The following is a 21,389-nucleotide window of genomic DNA, read 5'->3' on the forward strand; positions in this document are numbered from 1 at the left end:
GAATGTATTGTGCAACAAACACAATAGTTAAAAGTAGAAAAAAAAACTGAATAAGTCAAGCGCTGGAGGTGTTTAGATTGCAAAGCAGATTAGTTGTGGCGGCATAACCTAACTTTTTACAACGCACACACCCCCTCGATGAAGGCACTTCTTGAAAATGTGTTAAGCGCTGCGTGCCACCAAGCAATTAACAATTACATGCCACTGCCGAACATTTGAAAAGGAAAATAAATATTTGCAGAAGTCAATTGGTGTTGCGCTTCTGCTGACACAACAAACCTGCAGGCTGGCATGCGATGACCCAATGAGGGCGCACACAAACAATGGAAGCAGAAGACAAATGCACAATTACGAAACTAAAGAAAAATGCATTAAAAATAACGGAACTCGCAGCACTCTACATAGTTGACAGAAAAACAACGCTGACCGCAGCCGCTGATCGCCAAGCGCTTCGTTTAGAGTAAAGGGAGGTAAGTTTGCGGGTAAGTTCGTGCACGTGTGTGTGAAAGTGCAACGCGCCTGAGGTCAATGAATTGCCATGCTTAACATGCTACTGCTCTAGTTGTTGTTGTTGCTCATTGCAGTGACATCGCGATGTGCTTTGACTAATGCGTCCTGCCCATGCCACTGGCCTAATCACTTGCGCTGGCCCATGCACTGTTTTTTATTTTATTTAGTGCCGCAAATTGTCCCATTACTTTGCCCTCTTACACCATTTGTTCAGCTGTTACCCGCCTCAACTGCTAGATTACCTGAGTTAGTTTATTTCTTATTGACATTCATTTCGATTGCTCCGCTGACTTCATTATTTGGGTCAATGCATTTGAAAATGTCTATATAATCAAGGCCATCTGCCAGCTGGCGGCAAATTGCTACAGTCCGCCATGAGCATTGAGTGTTGTTGTGCACTTATGTAGAACTCATTTGAAAGCTAGCTTGTGGCTTTGTGTAGGCATATTGCATTTCCATTTAATTGAGAACGTACGCTGGTTTGCCTCACAAGTTGATATGCTGCAGCCTTGACGGATGACTGCTTGTTAATGGCACTGAGCTTTGGAGAAAATTGCATATGTGCTAGGTGAGATATTATATATGTATGTGTGTATGCATGCGTGGCGTATGATATATTTAACTCTACAAATAAGTAGGAGCATTTCCTTAAACTAATACCATGTGCTTGGGTGTCTGAGTGTCTGACTGTCTTGCTAGGGCTCAGATAACTTCATTGTCAGTTGGCCAAACGTGCCTGCATAATACATCATAATTCATCTTGAAGACCTTTCGCACTATTCTATGTATTTTGAGCCTTGCTCAATTCCTTCCCTGCTGCTGATACGTGCTGCAAAATTTTTATTGGCTGCCTTCAAAACGCCTTGTCTGGTGGCGACGTTGATGATAAAGTTGCTGTGCCAAACGCAATTACTGTGCAATGACGCGTGCCGGCATGTGCTATGCAGCAGCAGAAAAAAACAAGCAGCTAAGCATGTAGTGTGGATTGCAAACAACATCCAATATGCACACCTGAGTTGCTAATTCATATGAAATTTCCCAGCTTTGCAGTTGCTGCCTGCTTTTGCAAAATTTCAAAGGATACTCCTACGCTTGAAAATAAATAAATTGCTCTTTGTGTGTGCGTGGCTCTCGTCCTATCTTCTCGATTGTTTAACATTGAAACTCAGTTAGTTTGAAAGTCGTACGTCCATCCTCATTCGGTGACAAGCATTCAAAAATCAAATCACTCATACGCCCTGGTATGTCAACTCGATTTGTGGCGCAGTGATGTTTCCGTTTTCGTGTGGGTGCGTCGATTTGTTCATTCTCCATGCCACATTTGATTTGTATGCGCACAAACTGCTGGGCATGCAGCAGAAAAGAACAGAAGGAGCAAATAGTGCGTGCAATTCGGTAGAGAAACGAGTAGCAGCAAGTCAAGACGACCAAGCGGGCAGTCAGACCGAAGTGCAGGTATGCAGTTAGACATTTAACCAGCCATCCATATCATTCGCTTGACAGGCTTTGGTTTAAGCCTCGCAAATTGATATACAAGCGGCTGGTCAGCTGGGTGGTTCAGTAAATGTGAATTTGGCGATTGACCAACTGGCAGTTGAGCGTTGACAACTGTCGCTTGCTTGCATCTCGTTTGCTGATTGGATTAAAGCGTCTATCCTGTTGCAACTTCCTCAATTGCAATTACTGCACACGCCTGCTCACTTATCCCTATACTTCATTTCAAAACTGACGAAATTTTCAATTAACAGTCGGAAAGTTCTACTGGCAATAACTGTACAAAAGGTACTGGCATGATTAAGCCATTGGGGCATGCGGCAGGCAAAGTGCATCAGCATATTCTTCCTTGCACCTTTATCACATGTACTGGCTGCGCGTGCATGCTTCAGCCGTCGCTACGTAGTTGCATCAATAGATTGATAGCGACAGCAAGAAACCTTCTGGGCATCGAATGTGCGTCCAACAAATCAAACCTGTCACTAATGCCATGATAAACTGTGCAGTTTATGCCACCAAGCTGTTCAATAACTTTGTTAATTCGTGTGCTAACAAGCTTTGGTTCTTCTGTAATTTCGACAAGGTGTTGCAAATGCTTTTGGTCCAAAGTTGATATGTGACATGCAGCATGTATGCGAGTGTACTTCGACGGATTAATATGTAACTAGTAGAAGGTCGCCGCAATGACGTTGAGGTGAACAAGAATTTCAGTTTTGTAAAAGTTTAAGAGTTTGTGACATTTATGAAGGAAGTTGTTGGGCAGGTAAACCAAGAATTATGTTCCTGAATCGAAGCGTTCTCTAAGAGAGATTTATGAGTATTCTTCTAAACCAGATAACATCTACAGAATATCGATAGCGACGTGATGCTTCAACGATGTGATAAAACAGTTCTACTCCAGCTCTTAAATTACCCAATATGCTGCTTCCAATAGACTTGGATTAGTACTGCTTTATATGTGTCGAAATGGTTAATGTAGTTGGGCGGGTCTGCATAATTTGCAATGGAATCTGGCACTCGTCTAGGACATCTTTCCGGGATGGTTGGCGCAGACTAATTTTTTACTGCAAGGCCGACTTTAATCCATTTGAGATATCCATTACCCACATGAATGAGACACGCTTTGATGGGCCACCACCGAAAGTATCGATAAAGTGAGGTCTCATTTCATTGCCTTTCATTTCATATATAATCGTAGTCTTGTCAAGAGCCATCCCCGCATAGCAGCTTCGAGAGTTTCAGTGGGAAGTTCTATAGCTTCTGCTACATAGTCCAGATCTGGCGCCATGCGATTATTACCTATTCAAGCATTAACGAACAGTTTTTTAATGGGGCGAAATTGGCCTCAAAAAATGGTTATGAAAATGAGTTACTGAAGTTTTTTTTCAATAATAGGGACGTGACATAACTCATGTAACAAAACGGCGCATATTTGATTTGAGCTAAATAATTATGCCCATCTTGATTTCATCGTCCAAAAAGCGAAAAAACTGCTCGGAACATTTACTTTATCAAACTTGGCCCGAGGACTAAAGCTTTTGGAAGGAATAAAAAATAGAATAACGGCACTATAAAGTGAGCTGGAATGTAGGAGATTAGTTGAGAAGATGGCGCTAATTATATTAAAGTGCATTTTATTTTAGAAATCTTGGTTAAAAAACATTTTGGAGCAGTTTATGGCTGACAAATTGCTTCCCTGACCGGCAAATCGAGTAGCGAATAATTCATTTTATTTATTTGACTTTTATTAATCTGTGATTGGTCATTAGTTATTTGATTTGCAACACATTTCACCATCAAGCAGTTTGTTATCAATCAAATCATAAATCAGTGCTCAATATAGCCGTTAACTATTCAAATCATGGAGACCCCCATTTAGGCTACATTAGAGCGGCTCACTTCACACTCATCCACACTTGGCAGCAAGAGTAAGGGTGTGAGAACTTTTAAAATACACGCCCACACTCACACATATGCCGACTAAGCAAACACAGCTGCCGCGTAGATTAATAAATCATAGCAAACTGCCATTGATGGCAATCAGCGCCGCAAGTCATACGTTGGTGTGTGCGTGTGTGTGGGTGCGTGGCTTGCTTGACATATTTGTGCAAACAACTGCACGCAGTGACAGCGCGTCATACACCTCCGCCAGCGTCCCTTTATTATCCTACGTAATAGGAATTATAGCAACCACAAAATACAACAAAAATTACAGTCACAACAACAAGCCCTGGCGACCGCTTACTCTTACATAAGCGCATGCATGCATATTTAAGCATTTGTTGCAAGTTATGGTCAGCTATTGCTGTTGTTGTGGGCTTATGTTATGATTGCTGGTGCTACTTACCATTCTGCGGGCGCGTATAATTGGCGAAGAGCGCCGAGCAATTCTCATAGCTGCGTATGGCGACCTGATAGGGCGGGTAAATGATGCTGGGCGCGGTGGTTAATACGGCGCTGCCTTTGACCGCGCTCGTCGCGCTCCCACTCGTCGACGCCGTGGTGGTCGTGGACGCATTTAGCAGCTCGGTGGCGTAGGAAGCAGCGGAGGACGAAATAGACATTGTGGCATTGGCGAACGCCGTAGCAGCCCGAGACATGTTCGTGGACGCCGACGTCAGTAGGCTGGTCGTCGTGCTGGACGCATTGAGTGGCGCTTGCAGCAATGTTTTGGCGGTGCTGAGGAGTGTGGCACCTACCTTTTCACCCGTCGCGGATAAATCGCTGCCAATTAACGTATCAGTTACATTGCCACTGGGCAGCCGCTCCGTTGTTGTGGATCTACTGATGCCACTAGTGCTGCTGTTGCTGGTTGTTGTTGTTGTCATTGGCGTCGTGGCGGCACCGTAGCCATGCTCGTCGGTGACATTTTGAAAGTACATGTACAACACGCGCGTCACATTCGAGCGGATCGATGTGATAGTGGCGGTCAAATTGTTGCTAGCGATGCTGTCGCTGTTGTTGTGGTCGTCGATGGCATTGCTCAATAATTCATTGCTTGTGCTGCCATCGTCGCTGCCGAGACTTGCCGTGTGTGTGTGTGCCTCCATTGTGAGTGGCATATTTGTGTGCCAATTGCCGATTCGTGCTGGGTTAGAGGAAGCTCGGTGGTGTGGCGTTCGCAGTTGTTATGCCCTTTATGTTGCTGCTGTCACCTCTACTACGTTTGCTTTTGTTTCCGCGCTGACATCCGCTTCCGCTGTTTCGGATATTGTCATTTTCAGCATTTATTCCCAGTCAGCCATTTTCGACTATCATTCGCTTTTTTGCACTGTTTTTATTTTTGATGTTTTTCACTTATTTTGTCGTTGGTGGGCTAAAGATGGTGTGCATTTATGCGCTGAGCCTATGTGGGTGTAGAAGTGGCACGTGTGCGAGAACCGTGATATTGGTTCAAATATTTATTACTCCGTGCATCCAATTTTTTGCATTTCCACTTGTCACGCCCTTCACTGCAAATAACAAATGCCTCCTCAATATTTATCCTTCCTGCTTTACTTCTTTCCTCCGATTACAATCGCTTGTTCATACTGGCGGCGACTATCTGCAATTTAAATAAGTAAATATGCGAATGGGAAAATAATTAAATTTCAGTTAAGGAGTCTTTTTGTTTGATTGCAAAGTTTTCTGGGTAAAAATTTTTCTTTGCATTACGTAGGAAGATTTTTTATTTCTAAAGGAGCAAATAAATAAAATATATACGTGGGCTGCTGCGATTGATTATAGCCGATTTAGTAACCAGTGAAAACTCTAATAAAAAACCTACAGTATTACTTAATGCTTTTTCTAATGCACACTTAACCAAATAGCCGCGCCAAAGTAAAGCGCAATCTATTCATATATTATAGTTTTAATCTCTCCGATAACCAGACATAAACACAAATGATTTCCGTTTCATACTATCTCACTGCTTTCGATCCCACGTTGTCCATGCGTTCTTGGGTACCACAAACTGTAGGATCCACAAACTGTAGGATCCACCAGTCCTTCTTAGCAATCTTGTGCGTAAACGTTCGATTAAAGAGGACCTTTCTGGTGGCTTTACATTCTCAAAAGTTTCCCATAAACTTCGCCTTCAGATCATTAACGAGTTTTCTGCTGGCGTATTTTGAGATTTCTAGAATTTCAGATATTTTTTATGAGGAGCTTTTTCATGCAGAAATACCCGGGGAGGTTTGCCATTGCCTGTAAAGGACTGCTATTACATAAAATTCTTTCTTTATTTTGATGCTTCATGCACCTACATTCAAACATACGTACTCCGAACACCAACCCATTCGGATACGACGGCCGCTAGTGGGACCGCTACCAAAAATTGGATAAAACATTTTTTACGAATTTTCTCTTTCAGAGTTTTTAACAGCCTGGTTCGTAACTATGAGAATAATCTTTCGACTCACCAGGGAAATAGAGACGGTTTCAAGTACATATATTCCATACTTCATGAATTGTCTTTTAATTTTTTGTAACTCGCGAGTTTGTAGCCATGAGCTTGATTTTAGTGACTCGTTAAAGTAAATTGCAAAGGAGGTACTAAAATTAATTAAGAGCGCTTTAATTTGCCTACTACTCTGTAAATTTCTACTGAACTGCGAGCTACACTTCTTTGGAGACAGACTATGATTTAGAAACCCCTAGTCTCATGGGCTCTCCTACACATACACGCAATGAGGAAATGTATTGCGTAGACGCATATAAAATGAGTTCTATTTAACCAATTCCTTTGATAATCTGACATGAATTCTTAAGAAAGTTAATATGTAAATGGCATTATAATAAAATCCTAAACAAGAGTCGTCCTCTAATTTTGCCACAGAAATATTTATTTCCATTTGCTTCTTGCTGCCTTTCATTTTTTCAGAGAAAGCGCTTCACTCATCCCCAACTAGGATTTCTCGGAAGCATTTCGAAGGACTTCTGCCCACTCGCTTCCAACAAGTGCAACAGCTCAGTAACTATTACAAAGTCAAGAGCGCCTTTATTATACGTAAATGTATGCACAGTAGATTGCACACACATACACCCGAAGCATGCATATGTGTTTGTTAAATATGGTTATATTCCAGTAATGTTCGTTTGAACGCTTTTCAACGTTTCTCCAAATAAATATACATCATTTGTGAGTGCTTGTACGACAGCGAGGCTATATGTGCATGTGTGTGTAGCTGTATGCGTGCCGTGGAGGAAAACGATTGCTGGTTGGCGCGCAATAAACAACTTTTCAATGGACATTTGTTATTCAATATGTTTGCTTGCTGTGAGTATTAATCATTAATCGCAATCAATCTGCAACAATCAACGACTACAAGAAGAATAACAACAAAAAGAGAAACAGCAACAATAACAAAAGCAATAGCAATAGCAATAAAAAGCAAAGACTATTCCCATTTGCCAAGTTGATCGCTGGGATTGTTGAGACTGGATGAGAAGTGAGGCCGCAACTGCTCTGTATAAAATCAATTTGTGGCACACAAAGCCAAATACAAATGGCCACGTATAAGTGTATGTGCCGTCACAGCTGAGGATGTATTAGTATCTTGATTTGAGAGTCTAGGAAGTGCAGCAGCTTGCAAACAAAAGCCATTCTGTGGTAAAGGTTGCAATTTCAATAAGTTGCACGTCTATTTTTCATGATAGCCAGGGTGTAGCAGAAAGCGAAAAAAGCAAAAAAAAAAACGGCAAAAACAACAACAACTGGACAGCAAGCATAGCCGCTGACTGGCCAACATTTATTGCATTGCTTGGCAATCGAGGGCCTTGACATTGAAAGAGGAATTGATAGGCGCCATTGAGACGCACACACAAACACGAATATGCAACATACAGTAATATTCTAAAATGATGGTAGAAATGGCGCTGACTTAAAGCAACGTGCCACAATGTAAGGCGATAGTTGTGGCCGCCCTTCGGTGGCCGCAGCATAAGCAGCCAGCCGGTGGTAGCCACCTACCTGCAACATTAGCATGTCGCAGCTGTCAGAAGACTTTATTAACCACTTTCGAGAGCACTCACTCGAATTTCAAGCTGTTGTGCACGCAGACATTCACACATACATGTATAAGTATATGTTGCACGCACTGGTATGTTGCACTCAATGCCAAGGGAAACGAAATGCGTTTGAATGCAGCAAAGCAGAAGCAGCAGCAGCAGCAGCTGAAAAGCTGAGTGTAAAGCGAACAAAAGAAGAAATATTGCTAATGTACCTTTGAGTGGCACTCATGTTGCATATATGGAGATGTTGCATATATGGAGATAGCTTCAACTTGCAACCAGCCCTGGTATGCTCGAGTGCATTCGGTAATAATGAGCTACAGCTGAGGGGTGATGAGTGGAGGCCAATCAACAAAAGAAAAATGTGTAAACTATTGAAAAATGCTGGCATGTTGCCCGTGTTGCATGTAAGTGCAAATTAATTGTGCAGCTCTTGCAAGTGCAAAAAAAAAAAATAAAACAAAAATAAAAACAAAAATATAAAAAAATAAAACAAAAAATAACTATAAATTAAAATATGTGAAGAAAAGAAAAGCGCAATTGGTTGGCTACTATTCCTGTTATTTTATTGCTGCCGTTGTCGATTAAAACAGATCACAGCCAGCAAAAATGGAGAAGCACCGAAAATGCGCAAAGTTGCAAAATAGCGGCTCAGTGCGCCTGTACTCGGGCACACGTCGAGCGAACGCTTTCCCTGTGTACCCTCCGCTTCTTCCAAAGGAAAAAAGAAAAAAATTCTTTAAAGCTGCTAAGCTTACAAAGCTTCTATGATTTTTAGCTCCGCTCTGTTTGCAAGGAAGCGACCTCGTTTTTTTACTGATTGTCTGCTTTATGGAATTTTTCACCATTCACGAAACTTGCAAATTTGTTTTAAGTGCAGATATGAGAAAAGTTTCTCTTTAAGTGAAATGAGGACAAATGCTTTGCAAAAAGAATTGCGCAAAGAAATAGCTCAGAAGTTTATTGAAAGTTTTTGTGTAGAAAAACAGAATAGTTAGAATAAAATGGTGGCTCAGTTCACGTGGAAATTAGCTTAAACCGTATTCGAAACTGGGTTCTATAGAACAAAACAGAACAGTGAGAGCGAAGAACTAATAAATGGGCAAAACATAGTTGGCTTCGTGAAGGTGCAACGTCTTCCATGGCTAGGACGCGTACTTCGGATAGATGACAACTGAATTGCAAAGAAGACTTGGAAAGTGGACTTGGGAAGTGGACTTGGGAAGTGGACGGCATGACGGAGATGATGTGGAAGTCGGCCTGCGTAGCATGAATGCACGAAGAAGCCATGCAAGCAACCGAGACGTATGGAGCGCAATAGTAAAGGACAGCGCTGGTAAGTGGTCTCGTAGCTCTTGAAAGTAAGCAATAAACCCACCACTGTTTTTCTGACTCAGGAGAACTCAAGTAGACGAACTGTCGCGGTATTATTCCACCTTACGTATCATTTAAATGTCTGTCAGAGGCAGCTTGACAGTTAATTGATCGAATATTATGGATGCCTTATCCGAGCTAATCTTTGGTTTTCACCAAAAATATCTTCTAGCGGGTCTCGTTCTATACTCTGCACCCTAAGCACTTCTTCGCATGCCTGTCGCTGGCAGCTGAGCTCTGTTGCTGGCGATGAAATTGCGTGGTTTTTAAATCGAAAGCCACCTGCGAAAGGTCTAAGTGTGTCTTATGACAACCACCCTACCTACCTACCTACCTAAATCGAAAGCGCCCCAGAAGCGGTGTAGACTTCAACAATTTTATTTTGAAATAAAATACGAATCAGCAAATGTCTCAGAGATATCCATAGGCTTCTCGCGCTGTATGAAAGGACTTAAAGAACTCAATTTCATTTTAACAAAATTCCAACGAAATGGAAATTCTCAGCACTTACGCCAATTACGAAAACCTGGAATACGGTAAATGGAAAAGGTGTTTGTGGATCAAATGAGTGGCAAAACCCAAATTTTATTAAAAAATGATTATGTGCCACATATTTTTTAGTATTTTCCTCACATATGAGCCAGCTTATCCAGTGGCTTACAAACGCCATTCACACGCTCACACTTGTATCTTCAAATAGAGTGGTGCATAAGTAGGTGTATGTGTGCATTTAGGCAAAAAAATCAGTGGCAACATGCCGCCATTGTTTATAAAGTGCTGTTGCTAGGGATTATGCAATTCTTGCTCTACTTGCCACTAACAATTTTCTGCGAACTTGTTTATTTCTTATGAATGCATATGGTATATATTTCAAGTACATGTATGTGTTATATACCATGTGCCGGGGCCAACCTGCGGCATAATAGCGGACTGCAACAGCTGCCTCGGTCACTCGTTGAAGGCGCCTACCAATGGAGAGTCATCTGATAACTGTTTCTCATTTTCCATGCATTTTTCCATATATACGAGGGTCTCTCGAAAATTCCGTACAAAAATAAAAACTACTTAAGTGTTTGGGGTAAAACTTTTTTATTTTTCAGTCTTAGTCTTCTTTTAGGATCATACACTTCGTCCAATGCTGTTCTAGTTTGTTGATCTCTTCCGAATAATATAATTTTTTGAAATCTGAAAAATAGCAATTAGATGTTGCAATCACCTCCTCGTTTGTACAAAACCTTTTCCCCGCCAGCCAAATTTCAAATTGGGGAACAAAGAGTTGTCCGAGGGATCCGAGGAAGCCAATCCTGGAACCATATTATTATTAAATTTGCGACCACAACTGCTGAGACATAAGCTGGTGCGTTGTCGTGATGAAAAAGGAAAATCTCTGGGCTTCTTTAATTCAAACGAATGCCAAACATAAAAAAATATACCTATCTGGCTGAAACTTGGTGTAGGTTCTTCCAAGAGATGGTAGTAACTCAACATAACCTCTATGCGCGCCGATAGTGCCATCTCTCCTTCTTTGCATGGACTTTTCAAACCCTCGTAAACACTAAGCAGAATATGAATATGAAATATTTATTTATTTTCGCCATTGCAGCGTCTGCCAGTGGCATTTGGTGGCATGCTGCGTTTGTGGTGCTTTACGTGCCTACATACTTAACTATGTAGCGGAAATATTTAATCTTACTCGCCTTGCAAACTCCTCACTTCTTTGCTTAAACAACCTAAGTATAGGATGTGCGCCTTTTTGGTTGTTATTTGTTTTGCCGTTGAAGTCGTTGTCTCATTGTGCACTTAATTTAATTTTTAGCGAAATTTCGTTAGCTCGCAATGCGCCTCTAGAGCACAACTCGATTATACATATAAAAACAGCCGCCAATGGTGCCAGAAGTGGGAATTTCCCTCCCTGTTTGGGGTTTCTAAAAGCATTTAAGGACAGACTTTTTCATTTTGGGATATGGGAATTTTTGTTTGGCTAAAAAATTTCATACAGAAATGAATTGTATTTTGTAGGCTGCTCTTAAGAATTTCTCGAATAAAGATTTAAAGCTGGTCTCGAAGTGCACGATTAATAGGTGTATTTCTGGCAGACTTCGTCTTAAAGTTGTCCCCATCATATCGACCCATCAGCTTATTGCCAATACTTTCAAAAGTGTTTGAAAAAATATTGTTCGACCGACTAGAACGAATTTTGACAGCAAAAAAAGTGATACCAAGCCATCAATTTGGATTTAGACGGCAGCACTCAACAGTCCAACAAATCCATAGGGTTGCTAACAAAATACTTAACGATATGAATGGCAAAAAATATTGTGTAGCTGTATACATGGACATTGCAAAAGCCTTTGATAAAGTTTGGCATAAAGGACTTTTGCATAAGCTCAAACGAATCTTTCCACAAAACTATTGTACTTTGAACTTTTGAAGAGCTATATAACTAATCGAACATTTTATATAAGATATGAAGACGAATATTCCGATATTCTACCAATGACAGCTGGAGTACCACAAGGCAGTGTATTAGGTCCTCTTTTATATCTAATATACACCGCAGATGTGCCAACTCCGACAACAGATAATGCAATGATAGCGACGTTCGCGGATGATACTGTATTAATGGCATCAAACAATGACGAAAAACTGGCGACCTTTACACTTCAAAAATTAATAAACAATACAGTAAACGAATGGGGTATAGAAGTTAATAGAGACAAAACTATACAAGTTATATAATATGAATAAAATCTTACCTGAAAAAACAACAAAATAAAAATCTGCCCAGCAGCAAATACCTTGGAATAACTATTGACGAAAAACTAACATGGAAACAGCATACCATTACCAAAAGAAATCAAATTAGAAATAAGTACCGGCAATTAAGTTGGCTAATCAGACGAGCATCAACACTATCATTTTATAATAAGGTGATTATATACAAAAGAATTATTACTCCTAACAGGAAATACGGAATAAAAATATGGGGAACGGCTAAAAACACAAATCTTCAGCTCATACAGCGAACATAATCCCAAATATTTCGAAATATAACAAATGCAGGTTGGTTTATTTCCAATGAAGCCATACATCGTGACTTAAACGTAGACACCATCCAAGAAACAATCACAAAATGTAGCACTAAGCATATACAACGAAAAAAATGCGTAAAATAGTACCGGCAGAAAATATCAAACGAAGATTAAAGCGGCTCACACCGGCTGATCTAACTAAAAGACGTACAGTGTAACTACAAAAAAAAACAAAAAAAAAACAATAATAATAATAATAACAGATTCTTTTTACAAATATATAAAAGAGTGGAAAAAATAAAGGGGATATAAAAAACAAGATTGCCCCCATAAAAAGGGCAAAAGAGTAAAAGGTAAAAAGGATTGCGCAGACTTCTTTGTGGAACATTAAAACTTACACGTTCAAGTAATTAGCTTTAGACCAAAATTATAGGATAAACAGGGGCCTGAAATCGTACAGATCGTAATGCCTGCTTAAGAAATATTTTTTGAGCGCGCTCAATATTTCTATTTCTAAGTTGGTAGTGAGGTCTTCAGGTGAGAACGAACCAGAGCCTAGAAGGTAGGTACTTTCGTCGAGTTATACCTGCGAGCTTTTTTTTAATTTTTAAATTTTTGTAAGCAAAAGAGTAAAAGGTAAAAAGGATTGCGCAGACTTCTTTGTGGAACATTAAAACTTACTCGTTCAAGTAATTAGCTTTAGACCAAAATTATAGGATAAACAGGGGCCTGAAATCTTACAGATCGTAATGCCTGCTTAAGAAATATTTTTTGAGCGCGCTCAATATTTCTATTTCTAAGTTGGTAGTGAGGTCTTCAGGTGAGAACGAACCAGAGCCTAGAAGGTAGGTACTTTCGTCGAGTTATACCTGCGAGCTTTTTTTTAATTTTTAAATGTTTGTAGTCAAAGTCAAAACCTGACTTAGGCTTAAAACAAAATCGGCTGAATTGTTATTGTAAGTTCAATAATAATTAAAAATATATGTATATAAAAAAAGTAAAGCGCTTGGTTCAATAGATTTTGAATCTTGGCATGCGCGCACTTTACAAATTAGAAATTTCGGGAAAAGGTATTAACGACGAGCAAGTCTAAAAACCAGCCTAGAGTAACGGACGCTCAAATATTTACATTTAGTAAATGTTGCTATGATCGATCGACTTGAATTTCGGGCAAGATATTCTTGAGATTTTTTATATTGAATGAAAAAGTAGAGAAAATAGGCAAAAAGGTTAAAAATATTTTCCTTTCGAATGATCGTCGGTCCTCTCCCACTGAAAACCGTTTTCCCTTTCAAAAGTAAAGTGGCTATGCTTGCCGAAGCTTTTTCTGAATAAACGTTAGTTAGACAAACCGCACTTACACATTGACACTTTCAGTTTGCACGTAAACTGGCAATAGAATACCTACACCGAAGATTATTAATTCACTGGAAATTTTTGCCAAAATAAATACAGGGTGGGCCATATAGCGTTTGCTTTTTAAACCACCTATTTTTTTGAGAATGGTAACACAAATGACATGTCAAATGTGTTCGTAATTTACTTAAAGGTTTGACATTTACGAAATGGGACGCTATACGCTTGAACAAAATTGGGAAATATTGAAAACCTATTTCCAAAGTGGTGAGTCTTCTTCTTCTTTTCTGATGAAGCTCAGTTCCACATCGGTGGCTACGTCAATAAGCAAAATTGTCGGATTTGGGGCTCAGAAAATCCACACGTTACTGTAGAGAAGCAAATGCATCCACAACGAGTCACTATTTGGTGCGGTTTTTGGTCTGGCGGCATCATCGGACCATTTTTTTTCGAAAATGAGCGAAGATCCGCGGTTACAGTAAATGGCGAGCGTTACCGTGACATGCTCAACGAGTTGTTTCCAAAAATTGAATAGGATGACATATACGACATTTGGTTTCAACAGGACGGTGCAACTTGTCACACTGCCAAAGTTACATTTGAACTTTGGGCTAACGTTTTTGAAAACCGAATAATCAGCCGAAATTCCGATATCAATTGGCCGCCTTGGAGCTGTGATTTAAGCCCGTTGGGCTATTTTTTGTGGGGAGCCGTTAAGGACAAATGCTATGCGAACCATCCAGAGACGATTTATGCTTTAAAACACGAAATCGAAGTTGCCATTCATGAAATTGGAGCACAAACAATCGAAAATGTGCTTAAAAATTGGGTTGATCGAATGACCTACTGTAAAGCCAGTCGTGGCAGTCATTTGAACGATATTATTTTTCATTCATAAATGACAATGTTCAATCTTCAAAATAAAAAATAAAAATCATGTGCAACATCGTACACGTGGTAGAAGTGAAACTTCTGTGTGTAAATGAGTGTGAATAAGAGAGAGAGAGAGAGAGGGAAAGAGCGAGAGAGGAAGAGAAGGAGACAGGGATAATTTCAAAATAAATACAACAGTATAAAATTTGTGTAACCAAAATTCGATTTTATTAACTATATATGCATTATGCTATCATCTGTTGGTGGTTCAATTGGTAATACTGATATAATTGGTTTGTGATAGCTGAAATATGAAATATATGTACGTGATTCAATATTTTTTAGATAACGTGTGAAAATTGCATCTAGTGTAGTTCCGGATTTTGTTGTTGATTCTTTACGGTTATTGTTTATCTGCAAACCGAATGTTTCTCGAAGAAATTGAATCAACGGCAAAGAGTCATTGGATCCGAAATTTACGTTGAAATCTCCCCCGAGAATCAATGGAATTTTGTCTTCGCCTCTTCCAAGTGCATTTGGACCTGCGTGGCTGCAAACCAGTAGCAGCGGTGAATGAAATATATTATGTCGGCTAGATGGCGGATATGACAATAGTTTTTCCATTCAGCATTTGACATTCTGCAATGCAAACATCGCCAACTGGTGTGACTGTTGATGAATATGACTGAGACTGCCTTGCAGTCATTTCCATGTTTGGTGTGACGATATTTACGCTATCATCTTGATTGTGGTAGATTGCCACACCGCCAGCTCTAACATTTAGTCGCTTATATTTGATGACGCAATTGAAATTTGGTATACTAATATCCTCGTTATCGTTTAACCAAGTTTCGCACAAAAGTACTATACTCGATTTGCGGATGACAGAGTCTGTTAAATCTGCGGAATGTGCTCGTAGGCTCTGACAATTAAGAGTATACCTATACAGATAGCCCTCTTCTCTGAGTCATGAAATCGATTATTTGTTTATCCGCAGTTTCCAGTCTATTTAACGATAGTCTACGAAATTTATCTTGTAAATGAGACATACTGACTGATGCTCGTCGACCATGGTAGAATCTAAAACCATTTCCGTTCGTTATAATCCACAAGCCTTCAATACAAGTGACTCGTGATAAAGCAAACTAATGATTGCGAATGTTTTTTATCATAATCGTAAACAACTTCAGAATACGTGCTTCCCTGAGACTTGTGAATGGTCGTCGCACAAGCACAAACTAATGGTAAATGTGATCGTTTAGCGTTAATCGTTTTGTTGTTGTTAAGCGGGATTGTTGATGTGCGTCGTCCGATTGGTACCGCTGTTTTACTGATATTATGCGCTACAACATGACCAGCATCTTATTTTCTGATTTTTTCTCTGTCGCGTAACATTATGATGTATAGCTCTCCTTCTCTTTCTCTCTATGTTATATATCTGTATACTCTGTCTTACAACGAAGCCTATGTCTTAGGTATAGAAAATGTATAGCTCTCTTTCTCCTTCTCTCTACGTTGTATCTTTTTTTCTCTCTCGCGTAACGAAATCTCAAAACGTTACATTTTTCCCAATTCACTCTCCATTCTCGCTCAAATATCAGACCGCCGCTAAAGAAGTTTCACTTCAAAAAAGTTTGAAAAAATATTGATTAGGTTTTTTTTATAGCCGATTCAAAAAGCAAATTTTACATGGCCCACCCAATATTATGCGAAATTTATGCAACATGTATGTAAAGGCAAGGATATGTATTTGTTGTTGTATACTTACAACTAACGCAGGTGCTACATACAACACTGCATGTGTAGTAGTGTATATACAGTAATGAATCAATTAGCTGACTGTTGTTGATATTTTATTGAATGCACGCCACAGACGATTACACGCATCATTGGCTGGCAATAAAAAGCATTTAAAAGCGTTTGTATGAATGTAAATGTATGGACGTGTGTGTGTGAGCGTCCAGCTATTAACACTTGCGCACTTTTGGCATGTCAAACGAAAATTATGACAACACGAGACATTTATTGGCAAGAGTTAACTGTGGCAAGTAAACGAAGGCGTAGCGCAATGAGCGTAAAGAGCGTGCTGGGACCGTTTTGACAGCTGTTGCAAGTGTTGCAAGTTGTGCAAATGAGTCAATGATGCAACAGATGCATATGAGCCGTAAATAATTGCAGTCCATGACCTGGCTGCGCTATCTATTTAGCTGTAGGTCACCCGCATACACACACACACACGCATACACACTAATCAATTGCGAAAATTCAATTATGAATAAATTAATTTCTGCACAGCAAATAGTGAGACGAAATGGAATTAATTGGTTAGCTTGACTGGCTGCCAATTGCGATGAATTAACTATTAATTAGAAAAAAAAACTGGATATGCTGCCATGCGACTGTTTAATGGCGATCAGTGCTCCTAAATGAATTTACCGCTAACAGTAGGGAAAATCATTAAAAGGGCTCTTAGCTCTTGTCCCCATTTCTCGTTTCACTTTTCATGCACCTCCAGCTTCTTTGCGCCCGGTTGAGGCTGCTTATAAATTCATTTATTCCATTAGGTTAAAACAAATGTAAAAATTTTTCAGCTCAATGCATACACTAAACCACTTTAATTCACACATGAATGCCTAATTGCAACTCAGCGCACTCGTACATGCAAGGGTGCGCTCTTATGTGCACACACACATGAATACATTTGACTTATATACCCATGTATGTATGTGTGAGCTTCAAGTCAAGTTTATCTTATAATTAAAGACACATCAGAGTTCTTAGAGATTTACATTGCATACAAGAAGTGCGTGTGTATATGCGTGTGTTTATTTAGTGAGGCAGAACTTTTAAGGCATGCAACTTGTCAAATTTGCAGCACCCCTCCCCTTACTGAACATTGCAGCTGTAGTTGTTGGTCAAGAAAAAGCGCCCCCTATAGTTGCGCTGAAGAGCCGAGGTACGAAAATCTCTGAACTAGTTTGTAAAGCATGCAAATGTACAATAAAAGGCGAGTAAGAAGCGTAAGCAGCTGCAGGAGACAAGCGGAAATTAGCGCAGCAAAATGAGTAACCGATTGCTGATGAGCCGGAGCAAGGCAAGCATGGCCAATGGAGGGTTTCTGATGTAAAAGTAAAAAATTAGCAAATTTCTGCTTGAAATCACAGCTCGGCAAGCGCGTAGATAAAACTTTGGCCGGCAGCAAAATAAGATGGAAAATGAGTTACAAATGTAGCAGCAAGAAATTTTATACAATGATTGTTGCATGCCATTCTTACATCCACATTGCCACATATGCAAAACATTTTAATCCTCTGCAGTTAAGAAAATACTATTGTAACTTTTGCAGGCAGTTAAGAAAATACTATTGTAACTTTTTTTAATTTTCTGTGGTTTTCAAAGTCCATACAGAAAAAAATCCAAATATTATACTTTTAAATAAAACAAAGTGTATATTTTATTGTAAATTTTACGAAGGGACATTAAAAGAGGGGAATAAAAAATTGCAGTTCACCCAATGCGAATTCAATGGAAATTTTGAAAGCGTTGGCGTTATGGGCAAATATTAAATAAATGGAAATAAAAAAATAGATGCCTTGCAGCAAATGTAGAGGGTTGTATAAAAATGTATATTCTTTTTGGCCATCCTAATGCACATACACAGGGTGCACACGGTATTAAGGACATGCATTTATTTTTCCAGAGACATGGAGGACTGTAACTTAATTCACGAAGAGGCCTGAAATTATCGTCGCTATATCTGAAAGTCACACCGATTTAGGAATTTCTAATGCATTCACAAAGGCGTTCAAATGGTTCGCCGTGAACTAGAAGTATCAAGCAGGGCTGCAGAAACTGTTGCAAGTCACGAAAAACACGAGGAACGTTCTGACACTCACCCATCTGAAGAATTTATTCAGCAAGTATAAACAGACTTTGACGAAAATCCTTCAAAATCAATGAGGGCTTTTGCGAGGGAGCTTAATGCTTCTGAGGGTCTAATCCGTCGAGTTGTCCATGAAAATCTTCGGTATAAATCCTACTTTGGGCAAAATATAGTTTATGCCGGAACAAAAACGGGAACACCTTGAGCAAATACGACTAAAACACCTTCTAAACAAAATTAAACACCCTGGAGAGCTTGAGAACACCGAACAGACCTTAATCCCCTGGATTACCACGTATGGGGCGTAGTTGAGCGTGAAACTTATAAGCATCCTCATACCACCATTTCTTTTCTGAAGGTCAATGTGAATAAGGAGCGTTTGATGCGGGCAATCATTCCGGGACCCGGATTGAGGAGGTTATATATAGATATACAATAATAAAATGTTTTTTAAAAAATGTCTCAAGTTTCATTAAGATATGTAAAAAATAAAGACTATTTAGTTTTACTCTCAAGTTAGCCTCAAATACCGCACGCACGTTTAGGTTAAACTTCGAGAGCAAATGTAAGCATTAACAATCACTAATCTCATCTGCTGTTCAAATCTGCTGCTAATCTCATAATATTTTGGCGCTTGCCCCGTCTTCTCCAACTTGTTTGCTTGTTCTTCCATCCATTTAGACTTTTGTGTTTTCGTGTTGCCTTTCCAAGTCTTCAGAAAAATTTAGTTGCATTTTTGTTATTCCTAGAACTTGCCGGCTTTTCTCAGTAACATAAACTTCTGTCTACTTAAAAGCGACATGACAGTCAACATGAAAGCCTGTCACAGACAAACCAGCACGAACGCATACCACCTGCTTAAGTAAACGGAATGCTGCGCTGCAGGTGCAAACTGAATTTACACGTAGTTAGAAAAAATGTTGCTCATAGTAAAAAATATTTACATCTTAGAAGTGGTGGGCAAAAAACTGTAGAGTGATGGTAATGATGACCTTAATATTCAAGTGCAGGAAGGAAGTTGTTGTTTCTGCTTAGTGGCACTTGAAGACCTTGCAATGCCAATATTTAGTTTCTCTAAAGCCCAGAGCCACAGAACTAAGATGCTGAAATTTATGTAATGCAGATCTGTGACCCGTATCTCAATGAAAGAGATATAGCGAGAGATCGTCGTAGTGTCTGTGAGCTCTGCATTTCTGACCTATTCGTTGTGGAGCTAAACAAGAAACAAGTGGAACTCTTATTGAGCCCTACGAACATTTCGTGGTATGAACTTTGACTTTCATACTGACTTACTTTCATACTGAACCCGATAGAATGGCAGAAGAGTTAGAAAACTAGTGGAGAAGTACGGCGAGGTGGCCCATATGTTCTAAATTCTTCATTATTACTCTGCTAACATCATAGTTGAGCAGGTTCTGTGTCTCGCTAGAGTTCAAAATTAAAACAGTGCTTGGACTAGGTTTGCTTTCCCTTACTGATCTTAATCATGTATGTATATACAGGGTGGGCCATATAGCGTTTGCTTTTTGAACCACCTATTTTTTTTGGGAATGGTAACACAAATGACATGTCAAATGTGTTCGTAATTTACTTAAAGGTTTGACATTTACGAAATGGGACGCTATACGCTTGAACAAAATTGGGAAATATTGAAAACCTATTTCCAAAGTGGTGAGTCTTCTTCTTCTTTTCTGATGAAGCTCAGTTCCACATCGGTGGCTACGTCAATAAGCAAAATTGTCGGATTTGGGGCTCAGAAAATCCACACGTTACTATAGAGAAGCAAATGCATCCACAACGAGTCACTGTTTGGTGCGGTTTTTGGTCTGGCGGCATCATCGGGCAATTTTTTTTTCGAAAATGAGCGAGGAGCCGCGGTTACAGTAAATGGCGAGCGTTACGTGACATGCTCAACGACTTGTTTCCAAAAATTGAAGAGGATGACATGGACGACATTTGGTTTCAACAGGACGGTGCAACTTGTCACACTGCCAAAGTTACACTCGAACCGTTTTTGAATTCCGATATCAATTGGCCGCCTCGGAGCTGTGATTTAAGCCCGTTGGACTATTTTTTGTGGGGAGCCGTTAAGGACAAATGCGAAATTGCCATTCAAGAAATTGGAGCCCAAACAATGGAAAATGTGCTTAAAAATTGGGTTGATCGAATGACCTACTGTAAAGCCAGTCGTGGCAGTTATTTGAACGATATTATTTTTCATTCATAAATGACAATGTTCAATCTTCAAAATAAAAAAAAAAGTTTGAAAAAATATTGATTAGCTTTTCTTTTATAGCCGATTCAAAAAGCAAATTTTACATGGCCCACCCTATATATATATACACCCTTTTTAGGGGTTTGGCCAAGCTCCTCCTTCTCTTGGTGGTGTGCGTCTTGATGTTGTTCCACAAGGAGGGACCTTCAGTTTTATGCCGACTCCGAACGGTAGATAGTTTTTATTGCAAAAATACACTCGGAGGTTTGCAATTGCCAGCCGAGGAGCGAAGTTCGAAAAAACTTTTTCTTCATTTTGGTGTTTCACGGAGATTCGTACATACGCTCTCCGAATTCCAAATGGTAGTTACGCATCACGTAGGCTACGGTGGCCGCATTAGATTAGATAGAATTTCATAAACACAGACCTGTAACAGGTGGTGCTGTGACAGCAGACGGCTGGGGAAGCCAAGTGTGTGATTTACATTAAAAAACAGCGTTAGATCAGCTAATTAACGAAGAGATACAGATGCTGTTGGAATGGGTAAACTGCGGAGCGATATAGATGGTGCCAGATAGATATGAGCAATTTATCTGCAGAAACTCACAGGTGGCTATAATAAATTCCAGCGATAAATATGTACAGATGCTACAACTGCGGT

General features: G+C 39.7%; 1 protein-coding gene across 5 annotated transcripts in view; it reads right to left on the reverse strand.

Moving 5' to 3' along the window:
• Positions 1-21,389, reverse strand: part of LOC128859315 (PDF receptor) — a 107,023-nt gene that overhangs the window by 16,472 nt on the left and 69,162 nt on the right. For all 5 annotated transcript variants that reach the window (XM_054096217.1, XM_054096221.1, XM_054096218.1 and 2 more), the window contains exon 2: positions 4,352-5,548. In XM_054096217.1, the coding sequence (XP_053952192.1) occupies positions 4,352-5,066 (715 nt within the window). In that variant the 5' untranslated portion in view covers positions 5,067-5,548. The remainder of the gene's footprint in view (positions 1-4,351; positions 5,549-21,389) is intronic.

The sequence above is a fragment of the Anastrepha ludens genome, chromosome 3, assembly GCF_028408465.1.
Source record: "Anastrepha ludens isolate Willacy chromosome 3, idAnaLude1.1, whole genome shotgun sequence".
NCBI lineage: Eukaryota > Metazoa > Arthropoda > Insecta > Diptera > Tephritidae > Anastrepha > Anastrepha ludens.